This window comes from Larimichthys crocea, chromosome X (genome assembly GCF_000972845.2).
Source record: "Larimichthys crocea isolate SSNF chromosome X, L_crocea_2.0, whole genome shotgun sequence".
Taxonomy (NCBI): Eukaryota; Metazoa; Chordata; class Actinopteri; family Sciaenidae; genus Larimichthys; species Larimichthys crocea.
In genome coordinates, this window is record NC_040020.1 from 3522817 (window position 1) to 3544059 (window position 21243).

The following is a 21243-nucleotide window of genomic DNA, read 5'->3' on the forward strand; positions in this document are numbered from 1 at the left end:
AGTTAATAGGATGAGTTGCATCAAAATTCAGGGGAAATCTTGGATTTTCTGTCAGAAGAATGAGACTCTGCTGTTCAAAAACTGGGATTACTGAAAGTCTGTGTCTGTCTGTGTCTGTCCCTGTGCTCAAAACCACCAAGCTATATGTCTCTCTCTTTTCAGTCCTCACTTGAGCATAAGGTTTTGGCCATTGTTTACCTCAAGAAGGTGCCAGCTTCAAACTCCTCAACATTATCTTGCACCAGGTGTTCTTTGCACGAACAAAGTTTCCTTTTACTTAATGCAATGGTGCATTTTGAAAATGTGGTCCGAGCAACATCGACGTCAATATTTGATCTCTTGCTACCACAGTGCTGCCTGCTTGTCTCTTTGTACATGTTTTTATTTGAGATCTTGTCTTGCCAGAATGTGGCATCTATTATTGAAGACAGAAATTGTGTCTTTTCCACATCCCCTCTATCAACCTGCCAACATTTTCTTCACCAAAGCAGCACTAAATTGCGGCTGAATAGCTTGATCTGGTCTCAAACTTGTTTTTGCGCTCTAAGTCTCAAGTATTGAGTTTAACTGTTGTTACCATTTACCAGTGAAACATGATGCTTTCTCTAAAATCATACTCTGGCTTTCCAGATTCCATTTTTGATGTGGCCATAAGTATATTCATGATTTTATTTTATTTTTTTTAGCAATTTCATACAGTCCGACAATCTTTATCAAGACTAAGACTACTTACTTTGTACTATATAGATATTAAGTATACATTTAAAACATTTGCACAGTCAACTTCCGTGCTTTTAAATGTGCTAATATATTTTAATACATTACCTACATTAAGTATTTCAATAGAATTAAACTCAGTCATTAACAGTCATTTTTCACCGTATCTTAAATCAATTCTGGCTTTTCATAAGTCCAACAGTACTTACTTTCTGAAATACCTCTCATGCCTTTACCCCGTGATGAGAAAAATACTGTGTGAAACTTACAATTGCTTACAGTTGTGTGTCAAGAAAGTGGTGATTTATAGGGCAATTTTTAGGCTACAATTTGTGGTGTTCTTGCATTATATTGTAAGACGTTTCCAATATTTTTTTTGCTCCGAGAATAGAATATTTTGATATATTTTAATGTAACACAACACCATGCAGTTCAGCCCCACGGTGACATAGTCAACACACAAACAGCTGAAAGTAGTAGAGTCAGCAAAAATGTAACATTTTCAGTGTCACAGTGTTTATTGCAGGGCTTGTATTGCATTTCATTACATCATACAGACGTTAATATATTTGTATCTCAGTGTATAGACTCAAGTTGTTTATTTGTTTAACTGTATATGCTGTCAATATGCTATAATAGGAAAAATACTGACAATAATTCTGCATTATTATTGGACCTCTATAATGCAGTTTTTATTTTTAAACTTGGATATCATTAAATGATGTATTGCCACAATAGTTGTAGTGACAAAACAAATAGGAATATATAATATTTGAAACGTTTCTACTGCAAGGAAAGACTCAAATGGGGCATCATTAGTGTAATTATCAGATACCATTTCATATTTATTATATATTATTTATTATTGCCATTTCATCAGCAACACCAATTCTCCTGCCTTTTATAGACTTTGCTGAAGCACATGGTTGTTCTAATTTATAATTATCAAGGTCGAGAGGGACGAAAAAATTATTTTTTTTCCAGTAATGTGTTCTGGATGTAAGATTCTCGATGAGTTTGTACTGTACTGGTGAAACATTTGCTCTCTCTTGAGACCATAATATGTGCAGTAGCAGTGTTTATGTTCTCAAGGATATAGCTTTAGATCAGTATAAGCAGGCTAACAAAGGGCTTGTTCAAGAACAGTTTTTTTATATCGCTTTATCACAACCATTTGGACCACAGAACCTCAAGGCAATACACAGGTTTCTATGGTAACCTGTGTATTTGTGTGTGTGTGTGTGTGTGTGTTCCTCCCCTAGGAAAATGGCATCGAAGCAGTGTTCACTCCTCATCCTTGCCCCGACTGGACCCTCCCATGGGACAGCTTACCAGGAGCCATCAACCCTACTGAAGGTAGAGTTAAACCTCTGCCTCATGGCTGTCTTCTTTGCCTTCTCTATTTTCCTGTTGCCCTTCTGCCGTCGCACTCCTTTTCTGGGATCTTTTGGCTTATTTTTTCCCCTTTTTTGTTTTTAAATTCTTGTTTTTTGCATTCCCCATTTTCACCTCTTTCTTACCTGCATCAAAGTGTACTCTTCATCACTTTTACCTCCCCTATTTTGTTTTTTATCTGCATGGCTTCTTTCCTTCTTTCTCTTTATCACTTGGTCAAAGTAAAAACAGATATTATTGATATTGTAAACGGAGGAATGCGCATAAATATTTGCATAAAACCCTTCCCATACTACTGTAGCCTGCTGATTTTCAGTAGCACCTTGTCACCCCCACCTCCCGTCCCAGAAGAATATTAGCCACATACATTAATAATTAGACACATAAGCAGAGCTCTCTTTTCAGCTGCAGCTGGGTGTGTTTCCCCATGAGGCTCCCCTAATGAATTTTAAAGTGCTTATCGCGATGCATTATCCTCTTTACGTTGTGGGTTGAAAGTGTGAAATAGGTCTGTGGCAGCACAGCAGAAACGCACGAAAACATGCACACACAAAGAACTAATGTGCATCGTCACACTTGTGCGTATGCTTTAGTGGATACTGATTGCAGTGAGAGCAGTATCTAATAGGCAGTGGAAGGGTTGTTGATTGCTGCCCCAGGTGGCCCTGGTGCTGCAGAGACAAGAAATCTCTGTTTCTTTGTCTCCTGCCTGCATTGTTTTTCCTTCTTATTAGTGAGATGTCTATGGTGCTAAATGTTGTAAAAGCGCGTGTTGGAGCAGCAGCAATCTTTCAGTGTTATTGTTATACGACAAGGGAGGCAGATGAAAAAGACACATATATGAATGTTTAGATATTTGTGTTATGCATCCCTTACTTGCTTTCTCTCATTTTCACCCGTGTGGCTCATTCCTCCACGTATCAGAGAACATGAATGAAGATGAAGCTGGGAAGGTATTTCATTATTAAAATATATGTACAGGACCACAGGTTCATCTTCTTGCCTCTTTCAGCGCTTTGCGTATGGCGAGTTTACACTTCATTACCTCCCGTAGCATCGTGTTAATGAAGTCTAATATATCTTTGAATTTAAGGAAGAACACGAATGAAACATTAGTAAGCCTAAATTGTATTTCTTTAGTACTATACCTTTCAGATTCATGGTAACAAAGAGCTTCACAAAACACTTATAATGAATGGTTAAACAGAGAACAACAACTAAATGAAATACTAAATACAAAACTTCGATATTATAGTATTGTTTTGTTTCTTTGCTGACTGAAACGAGCACTTCGTGGTGCATCTCTTACTCATTTTGCTTTCAGGCTTTGTCACCTCCTTTCTATCTGCATCAAAACCTACTCCATCATTCTTACCTCCCCCATTTGTATCTGTATGCCTGTGCATCACTCCCGACTCACCCTTTCTTTCTCTTTATCAAACACCTACTATCACAAAACTATTTAAATGAGCGGTTAAACAGAGAATTAAAGCAAAAATAAACACTCAATTTATGTAGCCTGGCTACTGTTCGATATTTTGCTGTTGTGTTGGTTCTTTGTAATTTAAGGTATTGCTCATTGTTTTATAATTAACAGAGTCAGCGATGAATTGATAGACAAAAAATAAATCGAAAAATGGATATTTTGTTAATCTAATAATCATTTTTGTAATTATTTCAGGCTAAAATGCAAAACACTCACTGGTTCCACCTTCTCAAATTTGAGAATTTGATGCTTTTGGTGGTCAAATGGTAAACTGGTAAACAGAATAGACAGGACAGACTATCTGAATAGATCGTCCTGGGCTGTGGTTATTTTTTTTACTATTTTCTGACATTTTCTCAACAAAACGATTCCTTGGTAAAATAATTAGCACTTTATTCAGAAATGAGAATTGTAATTAGTTTTAGAGTGCCATATATTATCTGGTTGTGTAAATATTCCACACACATTGATTCATTTTTCTTCTGGCTTTTTATTCCTTTTATTCGACAGACAGCTTGAGATAGGAAAGGTCAGGGGAGAAGAGAGCAAGAGAGCGAGAGAGGGGACGGCGAGCAGCAAAACTAAACCCAGGGCGCCCCCAATCCAGTTAATTTGAACTGTGGCTTTAATTGGGGTCACATATACAATGCAAGTCAGCAGCATTGTGACAGTAGAAACTAATTTGTTACCTCGTCTGTACATTTGGGATCGTGGAGCATCTGCAGTATCTTTAAAATCAAGGGACCATCTATAAAAAGAGCTTCCTAATGCACAGTAGTATTAGTGGTAGTGTATTCTAACAGAAAGCCAGCACTTTAACCTGATCAAAACATAAAAAACACAACATCATTCACTGTACTTGCTGAAATTTTTTTGACATCTATTTGTAGCCTATTAATGTAGTCCCACAGTACAACTTAATCAACTGTTTCCATCCTGAAAACCCCTCTGACATCCAAACAGAAGTGCTCTTGGCGATGTGGGCAGTGTATCTATTCTGAGAGCAAAAATCATGAAGAGAGACTAAATTTCAGCTGTCCCAGTTTTGCACTCCGCATGATAAACGGCACTGTTGATATCTCCTCCTGCAGCATTAGGACAGGTAGGTAGGTAGCTCCTGCGCTTCAGCGCTGTGTAATTAAAGAGGAGTAGAGACGAAAGGCAGACAATTTGTCCTGAACTCCAACGCGTGGGCTTTCCCATCTATCTGATTCTACAGTATACACAAATGGCTGCACACACACACCTACACGTACAGTACAGCAGGGAAAATTGCAGCATTTTCCCCTTACACATGCATATTCCCGTACCTGCAAAACTAATATAACCACACGCATGCCTGTCTTTATTTATATGCACTGGCTTATCATTTTTCCGTTCAATAGGTGCATTAACAGCTCAGGCTGCGAATATTTGGGTAGTTTTTGTTTTGACTCTGTACTCCAGAGCATTTGATTTTAAAATGAAACAGTCACTCTGACGTTAAAGTGCTGACTTTCAGCTCTAATATGAGTGTTTACATCCACATTCAATGAACTGTGAAAGGCTACAATTTGCACACCCGATATGGGTGTGAACTCCTCCAAATGCCTTTTTAAAGTCAGCATCCATTGTGCTAGCATAGAGCCAGAATAAAGAGTGTATCACTATCTTGATACTTAATGACTCCACTGTGTTGTTTTTTTGTTTTTTTTGGCTTATTTACTCTGACATAACAGATGTAAGATGATCGCACATTCATGCATTAACAATGCCTTATTTTTATATATTGCTGCACTCTATTGGCCCAAATAATTGCCATTCAATGGTAACGAGTCCTTCACACTGATCCTCAGGTATGCACAATGCATAGAGGAACAAAGGGACCACTGTGAATGGAGCTGTTTAGGTTTGTTGGCCTCCTTGCGTAAAGGCTGCTTCGCTAAATGTAGTGAGGGCTGTCAGGTAAACAGCAATGCGAATACAGGGGCCATTGTGTAGAGCAGCCAACGTCTTGTCTGCAGTGCTTCACTTAATAGAGGGAGGGGAAGGTTGTGAATTAAGTGGGTTAGAATGATGGAGTGTGTGACAGCGGGAGATTGAGATAGGGGTGAGACAGCATGAAGAGAGACAGGGGTTATCAGGAAAAACAAGACAAGGGGAACGAGACAATCGGGCATAAAAACGGGAGGGCCGGTGTGAAAGCTGCATAGTTGTCATGCCTCAGACATGCTGCTTGTAGGTCCTCCAGGGTTGTTTTTGGTACAAGGAGATGAGATGACTTCCCATGTCTTTGTCTTAGGTTACAAGAGTATGACAGAAGTTGAACTGCTGGAGTGAAAACTCGCTCCTTTTGTCTTTGTCTCCCTGCTTTGACCACAGCAGAGATCTGATTGAGATTTCACTTTACACTTTGGTTTGGTATTAATAGAAAAAAAAATATTCAAGTGCCTCGCGGTTATTCATTGATATTATGATGTTATCTCCACTGTCTTTAAAGGCTCTCATGGCCAACCAGTCAATTGATGCTGATGAAGCTCACCATTGGCCCCTAGGCTAAAAAACGCTAACCTTAGTTTAAATACATTACTCTTCTTTTGTGTATAATCTCTGTCAAGATCTCCTTCCTTGTCATATTTCCTTAGACAGTTTGTAATAATATGCTATTGTACTTGTACCTCAAGATAAAACCTCTATGTAAGCCAGACATCGATTCTAGGAAGTTATTGTAACTGGCCATGAAAAATCCCTGTGACACCACAATGTGACGTTTTTATTCGTTTTTGCCCCACTCAAACAAACGAGATATAACCTGTTCATTAATGAGTTTTTGATTTGTTACCTTTAGACAGAGCTAGGCTAGTTGTATCAGCCTGCGTGCCGGTAACTGTAGCTCCATATTTTCCGTACAGACATGACAAAGTATCATTGTCATCTAACTCTTGGCAGGAAAGCAAATATTTAAATATTTACCATATTTACCAAAACTGATCCTTAATCATCCTCCATATGTTTTTGCATGCTATATGTTGTATAATATATGGATGGAAACATTTTTCCTATAACCTTTTAACAACTTGTTAGAAAATAGTTTTTTACACATTTGGCAGATACAGAGAATTCTTTTGCCATCATGTCTCTGGCGATCTGGCAAGTCCAATATTCTCTCCTTTTTGCTCTTTTTTTTGGTCTCCACCAACTCGTGTGAGAAGTATCCGGCTCTATAGCTGTTAAATGCTGTGTGTCTGCTGTTTGGAGCTGAACAGATGGTGTACAGTGTTTTTAAAGCTTTTTTTTTTTTTTGCTGAAAACCGATGCGACCAGAAACATTGCTGATGAGAACAGTGATAGTGAACCGAATCAGTACGGTCGAAGGCCATAAAACTAAAACAACGAGCTGAAAACGCTTAGTAGTGTCAAGCGAAACTGCAGAGTTGGTTCGTCAGTGCAAGCCAATCCTTTAACATACAGTACAGTGACAGAATATTAAATATAACTGCTTTAAGAACTCATCTTTTCTGCTCTACTAAACACGTTACTTATGAAATGAACTGTATATGTGCAGTAACCTCGACAAAACGTGTCGAACAAATTCACAAATATACACAGTTTAATGTTTTAATGTTGTCAATGCTTCCTGTATTGTGCTTGTGGTAAACATATATCATGGTTGTGAAGTGTTAAGTAGTTCCACAGCATCCTGAATTGAAAAGGTGTTTTTCTTTAAAATCGTGTTGCTACAGCTGTGCTGGAACTTCCTCCCGTTTCACAGACATCCTTCTGCATCGTCATCCTCTGTGTAATTTAAATCCCCAAAGAAATGAAGACCACAGCAGAAGACTTGGCCCACGCTTTTCTGTGCTTTGCTTGTTTCCTACACTGTGTATAAGTCTAATGAGTAGTTAAACATCTGTCATGTTTAGCCTCCAGATATTCCTCAGACGCTTACCATATTGATTTGGGAATAGGGAGACCCGTCTGTGAGATGCATCAAAGATGGAATATCAATCCGGTAACAACTTTCAAACGTTTTATTATGTAGGTGGATATGTACGGTTTCCTGTGTTTTTAAAACTTGTTCTATGACTTTTGAATTTATAGATGTTAAATATTCTGCTACATTGATGTCAATTTCATCCACTGTAAAACCAGTTTGGCTCTCTGTAATGTAATTTCCCCTCAGGCGTATCATCTCACCGTTATTGAACTTAGATGGAGATAATTAGCTGGATTTGATTCAAGTCCAGATTTATGAATTTCCTTTTTACGTTTTCTTCATTTTCTTAGACTGGATATTGATCGGGAGCCCTAAGGACACAGTATAGTTTCTCTCAGCTGCACGTTATTTTAGTACATTATCGTTAACTTTAAATAAAGGGGTATTGCAAAGATTTAATCTTTCCACTTATTGAGAATTGTTTTCATTACTATCTGACATTACAGTTCAGTTTTATCTGATTATAATCAGTGTAAGACATTTGTAGTGGTAATTCTCTTCACAAATTATATTTATTTTAATTTCAGGCAATTCCAACAAGGGATCAAATCTGAAGATCCAACGTGAGAATCGATAGGCGACTGATCTATACATCGCTGTTCTGTTGCATTAAATATATATTTCTCTGGACTCAGAGCGCGTTCCACTCTAATCCCCAGGTTGGAAACCACCGGCTCAGCTGGATTAAAGCAGCTCTAATCAATACTTTTGTATTAACAATGGATCAAATGCTAACATGATCTGCATTTCATCTCAGCTGTGTGGCGCTTCTTAGCAGATGAACGTATTTGACCGCTGTCTCAATGGTCAACACTGTTCATCCGCTAAGAACATGAGACTAAAAAGAGCTGGTGGCTAAAAATACAACGTTAAGATGAGTTCTAATGTTTTTCTGTGTCTGCTGAATGTGGAAACACTTTCACTTTAACAACTTTATAAGATAACTGTGATAATTTGCCAATTAATGCAGATTTAAATCAAAAACAAACAAGGCAGTATGTATGTTTATCAAACTTGGTAGCTGAATTAAACATTTTCTACGTGTTATTTTTCATTCAACTCAACAGTATTTTCTGCTTTCATGATCACTGGAAATTTGAATCACCTCCAGCATCCTATGTGGTTGTTTACAATTCATGGCTCTCGTGCTACATGCAGCTCTTTGCCTGCATACATAGTTGTCTGCCTCCAAGTCTTAGGCGATCGTACCCTGTCAGAAACGATGTTTTTCACCTTCTGGTTCAAGTGGAGTGGAGTGGAAGTGATGAAGTGATACACCCACATGCTGATTCGCTGCTATGTTGGCAGTGATGCGGGCATTGTTATGGATTGTTGTGAGTTCACCCATTTTATCTCTTTGAATCCAAGATAAACCTCGTTTGAGATACAGGGGATTATAATCATCCATTAAAATGAATCCATCCTCTTACTGTCATGGAAGCATCCTCTTTACATATAAGTAAATCGAACCATTTGTGTGTTTGACTGATTTCATTTTGGCTTCATTTATTCTGTCTTACCTGTGGAGCTTTTGTGCTACACGTGAGTCATCCAACTGGATGTAGTTCTGGCTGCTTTTCCTGTCCAGCTGTCAGACTGAATGGAGCTCCGCTGAGAGACACTCTGCGGGCTTAGTCACAGATCTGTTTAAATGTTGGCCTGCATATTACAGATGATTATAGTTGAGAGATTATGACTGATTCTCCCTCCCTTTTCCCTTCTGTGTTCTCCTGCAAATCCATTTAGTTTGAGTTTGTGTTTGTGTGCAAGTTCAAAATAAGTAACAAGGCCAAAGTCGGGCAAAGGGCAAAGTTGATTTTCGTTTCAGACACTTTCTATGTGCACTGATATAAATTCTACTTTACACGAATCCTCAATCCGTGATGTAAGACGGAGTAGAACTAATTGAAGTCCAGTTTTCCAACACTGATCTTGTCACCTTTCAAAAAAATTTCAACTCTCCCGCTCCAAATGCTTGTAATGAATAAAATATTCCACCTCAGTGTGTCTTTGATCTGGATATCTTAGAGCTACGAAGGAAGATTACTAGGAATTGCAACAGTTCTTGGAGAACAAAATGTCTGGCACATTTGCTCTTTGAGAACTGCTGAACCTTGAGCCACAGTGGACAGTGGATTTCTTTATTCCTGCAATAAAAAAAAACATTTCTACAGCCATGCTAGCAGCATTGTGATTCTGTACTTAGATACAATAGAGCTTCAAGCACGGTATTGCTGAAGCTGATAGTGATGCTATTAGTTTAATAGAGATTTTTATCATAAACCAAGTACTGGACCAATAAAAAGTTTGACCTCATGGTGGCGCTAGATGAAAAGTCAGGGGATCACCAAGGTTCTAATTAATAAATCTTGACGCTGACGTGAGTATTAGTACCAAATTTAATGGCAATGTGTCTCGGACTTGTCAAAACATTTCTCTATACCTGACGGTGTGAGAGGACAAGTCTCATCAGTCAGTCGTCAAGTCTTCAGGTTTTATCGTCTGGGAACTATAAATGTCATTTCACTGGATAATGGAGGAGTTTGATCTGCTGTTGCTAGGCAGCCAAGTCAGGAGAACACCAAGTTTAGAAAGTTTACATTTTTTTTAGAGACGTTCGTACAAAATAATTGTTAAGATATTTCCATCCCTAGAGCCACACTGCTAGCTAAAAGTTACATGTACAAAAGTGTGTTCAGAATTACTGTTGTCCTTCACGGGGAGGCGTGTGTTTATGAGTTTTAGCCCGTAGAGCTGTCAGCGCATGTGTAATTAAAGGTAAATTGCCTGCTATTAAAACCAGAGATGAAAGAGAGCGAGATCACAGAACACGTAGATGTGATTTCAAAATGTTGTTATTGAAGATTATTGGGGATATCTGTGTGAATCACGAGCTGGAGTTTGGTTAGCACCTCGTTCCCTTTGGGCTTTGAACTCCAAACAGCAGGCTGTGACTCCCAAATCACTCCCCTCGTTCTCAATTAATTGAACTCATTAGAGCCATTAAACTGGAGATTTAAAGATACGCAGTGAACATGGGACCGAGCACAACAGCCAACGAGCTTTGTTACTCCCAATTAGAGGGATAATTGGCACTTTATTTCTACAATCCAAGTTCAAACACATCTAGACTCCCCGGAGGGGCACCACAGAGTTTCACTATTTGCAGTGATGCTTGAGTTGTGCCCATTTAAATGCGGAGCCATTGGCTGCCTCCACGATGAGTTCCTTGCAAATGTCATACCATGAATATTCATTTGTCTCCTTAGTTTTGTTTTGTTCAATAATCTCTGGTGAGGCATTGCAGTATTGGTGTGAAGCGTGGAGACAATTTGCCTAACCCTCAGCCAGCTTTCAGTGGGTTTTGGATTAGTGTTTCTTACTCCGTTCCACTAGACACATAATTAATAACTGATTAGTGTTTTAAGCCATGAGCAGAAACCAAATCTTTTCTTCCGCAGGTCTTTCCTTTGAAGCACACTTTAACAGGCTTTGCCTATTAAAATCTTGTATGTTTGCAGTGTTTTGGTGACATTTGAAGGATGTAATAATCATGCAATGTAATAATAATAATCTCTTTGAGTTTTTGATTTTTGGCTTTATAGTGGTATGACAAGTAGTACTGGATAACCAATTACAGTCACTGATTTAAAGATGAAGAATAGAAAGTTTTAGTTAAATTTTCATCACTGACAGTATAAAGGATGGACGGTGTATCCATTATGTCAACACCAGGTTTCTGAAGAGCTGTTTTAAAACTCAAAATCTCTGAATCTTATTCTAAATATAATAAAAAACGTGGAGCATCGACAGACCTGAGGCGGGCTGAATAACGCCTGGATGCTCAAAGAAAGCCTGTAACGGCACCTACCTGTCAATCAAAGCAGCCACACTGTAGATTCTGCATAATTTATAATTTGTACAGGTGAGTTCACCAACAGTACAGTTATCATGAACGTGGAAATGAGCCATAAAGACCAAAACTGTTTTCGTACATGTTTATTTCAGCTGTGAAGTTGGACATTTTAACATGGTGACTTATGGAGACTCGTTCTGTAGCCAGCCTCAAGTGGACATTGAAAGAACTACAGTTTTTGGCACTTCTGCATTGGCCACAGATGTTGCCGTTTGGTGTGTGTCGATCTGTTGTAGAAAAGAATGGTTTGGACAGCCACGCGTATTCCAATTACTTGCCAATTTTCCACCTTCTAGGCATTTAACAAGTTTATAATTACATCACTGCTGTTTTTTCTTTTTGAATGAGAACAAAAAGATGATGTAACAGGTCCTTCTGCCATGGATTTATTTCACCCTTGTGGTTGTTTTTAAAGTACACTTTCATGCTCTGACTTTGTGTAATGATCCATTAAGTGCACAATTTTTGATATAATATTAAGTTTTGATATAGTTTCTCAAACTTCTGTGTTAAATATAAGTAAGAGAATCTCTTCTTTTGCCAGCAGATCTTTATATGGTGTACACATAAAACTAAACAAAAAGAAATAAACAGAAAATATCCAGACAAGCATGTGCTCATTATAGAAGTAGCAAATGTGTGAACGTGGCTGTGCTAACCTCTAGTTATTCACAAACAACATATTTTCATGTTTTTTCTCCAATAAAGGCATTACACACTGTGAGGCGGCATTAAAACTCGACAAAGAAACGTCAAGAGAAACATGCCAGATCAGATCAGGACAGATGTAGATTTGTACAGAGGTTGAAGTGGAAAATAAATGAAAGTTGCATCCAGATTTGATGAATAATATTTTCCACCGCTGTCTCTAAACAATTCAGTTAACCAAAATAGCAACCCCGAGTTAAAAACGGTAACGCGATACTTTCTTTGGAGTAAATTTCTCGCTTTAATTTGCACAATTTGTGGCTTGGCGTGTTCCATATTACAGACTGACGTTAATGACAGGAGAAAGTTCACAGTAAAAAAAAACAAAACAGTTGTGTGTGTTTTATGTTTTTTCTTTAATGGTTCCCATTCTGTTTTGTTTTCTCTTTATCTCTCCATCTGCCTGCTTTTATGCCTTTTTGTCTTTTATTTATTTTTCTGTACTCTTTTTTCCGGTCCTCTCTGTCTTTGCCTGCATTCTCATGTTTTAACCTCTAAACCTTTTCAGTTTCCCACTAACCTCAGAGCATTATCATGGCCTTGACCTTTTTTTTAAATAATGTATTTCTACAAACACCTGACAACAGAATTAAAGCATGTTGCCATGCCCCTTCACTATGTGCACCACTTCTGTATTTATTCTCCCGATCTGTTAACAAAGCGATCCTACTGGAATTTCTCATTCTGTCGGTATTGGCTCTAGGCTTATTATTTTGTTCTGTATGTGGTGAACACTGTAATAGATGATGTGTCATATTTGGTTTCAGTGTGTTCTGTGAGATGTGCTCCTATTGTTGGAGAGACCTCCCTCAGAGCCCACATCTAATTTAACTCAAAGGAAGGAGCTGTATGGATTTTGGTGTGTATGTGTTCTATGGCGTGTTGTTAGAGGAGTTTTGCTTCCATGTTTTTTGTTTTTTTTACACCTGCATGGTGTTGGCTTACACACTCATAGGGGTTTTTACACCTGCATGGTGTTGGCTTACACACTCATAGGGGTGAATTGTCGTTTTTGTGTGTTTTGTCTGTGTCTGTGTCTGCAGAGCTTCTAACAATAAACATAAATCACCAATAAATAGTTGCAGGGGCCTCCTGAGCTCCACCTTTTCATATCCTGATAACTATAATGGCTTTTAGATTGCCATATGTTTGACATATGCAACTGTTAAAATGTGGAAAGTCACTCATATACCTGAAGGTAGTGGCAACTTTCATATCATATTAAGTTATTTTGGTTTAAGTGGTTTCAAAGAGGGATGGCCAAGATTCTGGGAACCTGCAAGAACTGGAAAGCAACAATAACTTTAATTAAATGTTGTTTTTTTTTCTTTCAGTGAGACAGAATAATGATTCATCTAAATATTGCTCTAATTATCCAAAGGGCACATGTAGTGCTTGTGGTTGATCTGCATTCCCTTGATTCTTGTTCCACTTTCTTAAATAAGAAAATCTGCACAGAGCCAAAATATTTGTGGATAAAACGGAAAGGAAACCTGTTGAGACGAAGTGAATATTTCCTGTCACTAAAATAAAATGTGTATATGCAGATAATATAAAGTCTGTCAAGAAAGGTTATTTGTTGTTGAAACTTTCCTTTCAAACACCAGGAGTCTGCAGGGAGAATATAAGCTTAATGCACAGAGTTGAAGGATGAATCACTTTATTTCTCTCAATAGCGGGGGCCCTGGCTTTGGCATCCTGACGTTTCTGTAAGAAACCAGAAGGAGCAGAGACACCAGTTGGCTGGAGTCTAGCCAGCCTTTATTTATCCTTGAGTTAGCACTGTAAGGCTAGGACTAAAAGGCATACTGGCTGGAAGATATTACAAAGGTGGCAGGCCAAAAGACGTTGACACGGCCCTCCACGTATGCCAGCATTGTGCCACTTACTCCTTGACTTTGACAGCTCTGGCAGAGCAAAGAGAGCGAGGGATGAAGGGGAGGAATGTGCACTGAATAAAAACATACTGCTTAGTTTGAAAGCACAGTGGTGGTGTTCTGCAGACATACGTAGCAGAAAGAAGAGCTGGATTTGCAGAAAATATTTATTCCATTCACACTGTTTAAGTTAAGTGTTTTTCTTTTTTTATATATATAAAACTTACCATAGTGCTGAAGAAATAGGGTAGATCATAACATTTAATCAACATGTTGCTTCTTCCAGTTACAGCATGTATCGTCGCATTTATTGGTAATAAAACATTTATTCTGCTGTGGATAATAATCTTGTACGTACAGTATGGTCCTGCAACCAAATATGTCAATAATTTGCCGTGTGCGCTTTTTGCATTTAAATCAAATTAGTTGTGTAAATGGTCTCTATTTGGTGATGACTTAAACTATTTCCACAACTGTTCATACCTGCAAACTTATGTCCTTGAAGGAACCTTTCTGTCACCAGGAAACCCATATCTCAATTAATTTATGTCCAGGGATGCAATTGACGACTAATAATTTGCTCTAACAATCTATAAAATGACAAATACCCAATTTGGAAGTTCCCAATTCCCAACGTGATGTCTTCAGCAGTATATGATTAGCAATAAATATATTCTTTGGTGTTTTTCCAACATAAATTATTTAAATTGAAAATGCACGTGTCTCGATGCACAGATCGTCCTCATGCAGCCCGTATTTTAGGCCCGTGCAGATCGTGCACCTGGACTGCAGCCACCAATAACCATGTGAACACGTCCATGTCTGCATGCAGTGCAGAATAAACAGATCCGTGTGTCAGATGTGGAGCATAGTCAATACTCTAGGGTGCAATGAAGGCAGTGCTGGAGGAGATACGGCGTATTATGCATGGTTTTAGTGCAGGAAAGTGAATCAGACAGAACTTTGACATTTGACAAATGGACAAATATTCAATGATTCTTCTGCCTGGGGTCAGGATGGGAATAAGTTAATGTTAATTTTGTTGGTCGGTTGGGAATCAGATCGGATGTGACTTATTCCAGGTCCCAGTCGTGCTTAGAGTAAAATGAGGGAACTGTGAGAGTTTCGGCTGAAGATCTTTTACATCTTGTTTTCTTGTTGGCTGTTAAAGTAGAACAACTCCACCTGATCTCAGGTTTGTAAGTCCAAGAGCTGGGAAAAATCTGATGTTTTCCTTGTGGATGTCATTTACCTGTGTGTCAGCTCATGGGCAGCCTCGGGTCATTTGTTCCTCACATGAGCTGAGCTGTGAATGTGTTGGTCAGGATCAGTGCTGTCCATTCATTTGAATCCTCTCTGAACAACCACTACAGTTTTTCTCTGCCCATGGCAAATACAACTGACAGGATGGATCGATTCTAAACTTTCCAAGTTTTAAAGCAGAGGAGTGTAGTTGTGAAGTAAACAGCACTCGGGAGACAATGTTTAGCCTTCACGGTGAATGACAGCCGAAAGCGATATTGTCTGAGATATTGTCTGCTAGGCAGGTGCCAAGATAAAAATTTCATAGAGGAAGTTTTCTTAGATATTTGGACTGTATATTCCCAAAAAGTAATAATCATCCTTCTTCACAACAGATACTCTTAAAAGAGGTGTGAAAAAAAGCTCTTTGTTGTTGTGTTGTCACTTATTTTGACAAGTCTAGTGAACCGAAACAATGTCAAAAGGCTGAAGGTCTCGCTAGGTTTAGACATGTTACGACACAGTTTGGCTTCAGGGTAACACGTCACTGTTACCCTGAATCTGTGATGCCCTAATAATTTCCTGTGAAAAAAAGATTAATCTCTCCAGTACTAGCTTTTCATGACATGAATTTCTTGTCCTGGAAAAACTACATCAAAAATAATTATGGGGAAATTAGACCAGGTGTTGTGGTCTTGAGTTTATAAGTAGTTGCCCAGAGGAAGAATAGCACATTAGCAACTAATTTGAATTAACTAATTAGGTATGAACACTTACACATGCCAGGGATCTTATGAATTTCACTCTCTTTCAAGAAAAGAGACTAAGGGACCAGGGGAATTAAGTGTTATCAGCTCAGGTTTGCTGGCACTTAAAGCTGCAACTCGTGATTATTTCCATTATTGATTTACTTACCAATTTGTTCCCGTTGTAGTTTTCCAAAATCAGCCAAATGGCCGAAATGAAGCAGCTTTTTCTGAGTGACCAAATCAGATTAAATTAAATTTAGGCTCTAATAAAACTCTAAAGCGCTTTTTATGTGTCTATCAATAAACCATTTTCACCACACCAGCATAATGTCAGATGTTTTAATTGTAATAGCTTAATGGAAAGTGTTAAGAGTGTGTTGATCTGAAGCTCTGTATACAGAGCAGAGGGTAACAGAAAAGTCATTCAGGGTGTGGATTTGGACTGAGCAAATTGATGTCTCACTTTGGTTGTTTGCTCACTTTGAAACAAAAGATAGGAGACAAATGAGGTATGTGTTGTGACCTGTAAGAGGGACCATGGGAGTTCCATAATTATGCAGACCTCTCGCCTGCAGCTACGTCTGGTCATGTTTTGACAGACGAACCAAAGCTGTTGAAGGATGCGCTTTAAGACGTTTTTTTTTCCCCCTCTCGTGTGTGTCTTCATTACCTTTCGTTTTTTCTTGTCATCACAGTCTTATGCAAACATATTGAAACATTTCACTGACTTGTGCTTGTTCTTTCTTTCTCCTTCCTGACAACTTGTCAACAATCTCAGCTTTCAGTTGTGCATGTTTTCTGCTTCAAGCTGATTCAACAGAATTTTTATTTAGTTACCGCTCAGTGGTTGCCCGTGGTTGCCACAAACCTTTCTGAATACCTCACAGCACAGTTGCTGCTGTGTGATGTGTCAGGATTGTTCCTGTGAGTTTTGGTTTCTCTCCTGTTATTAATTACCATCAACACTCTGCAAAGATGTGCCAGAGTTCATTTCCTTTTAGTCCATGTATTTTTCCAAAACAAAGAACATATGGTCAAATGCAAGGTTTACTGCGCCAGTGCATAAGTGCCAACGAGCCATTTCAAATTTCAGATTATGGAGAAGACACTTCAAGTTGCCTGCCATCGACTGTGCCAAGGTAAAACTGAAGCCCTGCCAGCTAAATATTGTGGCCATTCACGAAGAAGACTGGTTACTGCCAGAATCTTGTCTCATAAAAAAAAAAAAAACATGTTGAAGGTGCCTTTAACTCTATGGAGCTGTGATCAATCATTTTGGGTCCTATTAGAGAAATTAAGATCATGCAAAGCATTGATTGAAGGCTGCTTTTAGTATTTGTGCACGCACCAGATGAATTACAATTAAATGATGGACAGTCTTGAATATTTTAGTTTCATTGTCCCGTCATATGCTTATCAAGACGTTCCAAGAACAGGTTTTTTAAATGTGTTTGATTTAAACCTTCAGTCTTTCATGCACTCACCATAGTAAGTGTGTAATTAGCCGTGCGTAATTGGAGTTTTAATTAGCTGTGTGACAAATGTTTCAAATGCACGGAACATGTATAATATTTCAGTTTGTTGTAATGGTGCAGCGACATAAACTGCGATCCCAAAGTGTTTAAAGAGTTCATTATAACCATCAGGAAGCTTCAGTGAAGTAGAAACAAGATATATTTGTCATCCTGCCGTACACTGTAGAGCTTCAGCTAACATTTATTTTCAAGATTTTAATTGTTTGGGCTTTAATATATGAAAAATGTCCTTTAAATGTCTTGCTTTGTTAGTCCAAAACCTAAATATATTCATATAATATATGCTGTAAAGCCACTCCACACGTCTTTGTTTTAAATATAAGCATATTCTGCCCATTCATTTAAGCCAGTGCCATGATATGTGCCATGTTGTTAGGCCTGTAGCTCTCTGTGCGTTTGCATTTATCAGAATCTCTGTAATCCATTTTACCTTTGTTACTGAGCTCCAGGCAACTTGTTTATTAGGTAGGAAGGAGGGCTCTTTATTTTGGTTGGTCGGTTTACTCCTGCAGCAACCATGTGTGCGTTTCACGGCACTTAGGGGAACAGCAGTTTGTACTAATCCAGTCACATAAAGAAAACCTAGCATGCTCTTTTCACACTGTTTAACAGGAGTCATGGTTGAATTAGCCAGCCTTTCATTGGTGCCTGGACCGACTACGGCTTAGTCGATGTATGAATTCAATATTTCAAAACACTCTGCTGCTGCAGGACTTGGGTTAACTTTTAAAGTCACCTTGTTTTAGTTCGTAACCTCTTGAGTCAGTAGCAGTAACACCTCCCGCATCACCCTGGCACTTGTCTTTGTAACACACACTGCAGTGTTCTGTGCAGCTGCCAAGACAAAAAAAACAAAAAAAAACATTATTATTTTTCCTCAGAATATCGAAAGAACTTGAACTTTTCTGAACTGACACACCGGCGCATTCATGACTACCTGTGCAGGACCCCGCCATTCAAACATGATATGATCAGAAAAGTCAAGCAGAGGAGATAATGATCCACCACACCTTCCTGTTTCTAGTCCACTTCACTGAACACTTATACATACAGCGTGCCCCCGTGATAATCTTAACAAACATATTCGCAGTGTTTGGATACGAACTGATTGTGCACGTTCCAACATGTGAACATACTGCATCATTCCATTTATACCGAAAGTGAATGCGAAGATCTACTCTTAAAAGAAACCTTGATTACTTCAGATGCATGTACATGCAAGTGACCCTCTTCAAAGAGTCTCCTTGATTCATTGACCTGTGCTTTTGCTTATTTGTTTTCATTAAATTGGCTGTGAGGTGTGAAAAAAAATATGTTCATGAAAAAATCATTAAAGTTGCTTTTACTTGGAAGAGCATCAAAGGATACACCAGCCTCTTATTTCTTGTACTAACTTCATAAATGGTTAAACTTGAGCAGTATTCCATAGTGGCCTGAGTTGAAATGTTGATAAAAGATGACACCGGTTTCACATGATAAAACACTAAATTAAATAAAGTAGATGGACACACCATATTTAATATCATTTGAACTGTTTTTGCAATGAAATACAAATCCTTTTATTTATGAATATAAATAAACATAAAATACACGAGTTACTTACTGTTATATAAAGTAAATAAAAGAGGCAATATTCAATCCTGCATTTTGCTTTTAAGTCATGAAAGTTTTTGGAAGCAGTCAGTTTTCAAACCACGTATAGAGTCAGTGTTTTTAAGACTTTCCTTCCAGGCTCTCCGTCTTCTAACACGACATCCTGTGACACCATATTTCTTGGCGTTTGACAGATGACTCCGTCTGGGACATTTCTGTGGTAAACACGTCTGGAGACGCTCTTCACCCGTGAGGAATTTATTTCCTCCCCAGTAACATGACCCAACAGATAACTCCTGTGGCTTACTGGACACTGAAAGGGCTAAGTAACTTATGAGTACACACTTTAGAAGAAAACGTTCTAGCCTACAAGGAATACATTTCACATGCGAATATAATAATTATATAGAGAGAGAGAGCTTAACTATAATTGGCAATCAGAACAAACATAAAATCCAAATGATTCAATCTAAAGTCATGAACATAATCTAAACTTAAATCTTCAACCAGCCTTCCTTGTGTTTGCTCTTTAAACCAGCATGTCCTCTTCGAGATGTTAGCTGTCGGATCCTGCAGAGCCCAAACAGAGGCCCTGTGTGCCACAGCGGTGTGTTTACATTCTAATCTCTGTGATGGACCTGCTTGATAAGGCCCTGGGTAGTTCTGCAGCATCAAGGGGGGAAAAAAGGAGGAGATCAGGGCTCATTGCCAGAAGCAGCAGCAGTGGTAGGCATCTCTTAGCATTAGAGGACACACCGGCTCAAGGATCCTTAGTCTCCCTCCGTGATGCAGCCACAGCATGTTTTCTCCTCGTTGAGCATTGAGAGATGTCAAGGCAGAGTCAGCCTGCTGGAAAAGCAGAAAAGACCTTTCTCCGATACTGAGACACTTACTGGTTCTGTCACTTTTTGGCTTCGTGCCAGTAGTTCTCCTGGTGGGGATGGCGTCCATGCCCCTGTATGAAAACTCCAACCAACACAACCAATAACAGTTTATTCTGCTTTCGGCTCACGTCAGCCTGTGGGAGGAGGTTAAACACAAAAGTGTTTCAGGAGAAAAACACCTGAGCCCCATCAGATTCCAACCAATGGAACGTGTCTATATATGTTATACTGAAAGGTCAAGGAAACACACGCAGGAACAAGGAAGCATTTAGACCTTAACTGCAAATGAAAACTCAAACTGTGTCTGGCCAGTATGTACACTGCCACTGCAGGCAACTACAATTATGTTGCATGCATAGGAAAAACATGCAGTCGATGCTTGAGCATCAGTTGGATGAGACAATCCCACTTGTTCCTACTGCGGTCTCCTTTGTTCAGAAAGGAGGGTCTTAAAACAAACATTGAAACAGGCACTACTATGAAGACATCTGTACATGTCGGTGTATTTATTGATTCTGCTTGTTGTAAGAAAAAAAAAAAGATTTTATTATTCAAGACGAGTTGGCCAAACATTGTATTTTCTTTGCCAGTGAGTTCCAGCGTAATTCTTTGTCTAATACAAACAGAGGATTGGATTAAATTCTATTATGCCAAGTTCCAGTTTGAAAAAAGTCTTTTGAATCCAGCTTTTTGGATACTTAGATTTCCTGTAACGTGGTCTCAGATGTCTAACTCGTCTCAATTTTCACACCGTCAGTGATAATTTATGCGTGTTTATTTGCGGATTTATATTTACACGGCTTATTGCTAAAAAAAAAGAAGAAGAAAAGGAAACAAAAGACAATGGCTGACTAACTGCTAAGGCATCGGCGCTCGTCCTCGTTCTTGTACATACAGCGTGATGTGAGTAATGACAGTGGAGGAGATTTGAGTTAATGTCCACCTGTCAACAACTCCTCTCGCTAGTGGATCATTTGGGCCTGGCTAGATGACAGTTGCCAGCAGTTTCTGTCATACTTGTGATTGCTGCGTCTGTTTATAAAGTGGCTGGAAGACAGTCGATCTAGTTGGGATGCATGAGAAAAAAATGTTGGGAGAGGGGGAAAAAAAAATCACAGCGCAGATAGGTCTCTCACCGTCTGAGCTCTCTGTGAATTACATGGTC

The 21243-nt window shown here is 38.7% G+C and overlaps 1 protein-coding gene across 1 annotated transcript in view; it reads left to right on the forward strand.

The window, feature by feature from the left end:
* gstcd (glutathione S-transferase, C-terminal domain containing) overlaps nt 1-21243 on the forward strand; it is a 52865-nt gene that overhangs the window by 8368 nt on the left and 23254 nt on the right. The window contains exon 5 of the mRNA XM_019255366.2: nt 1980-2073. Coding sequence (XP_019110911.2) covers nt 1980-2073 — 94 coding nt within the window. The remainder of the gene's footprint in view (nt 1-1979; nt 2074-21243) is intronic.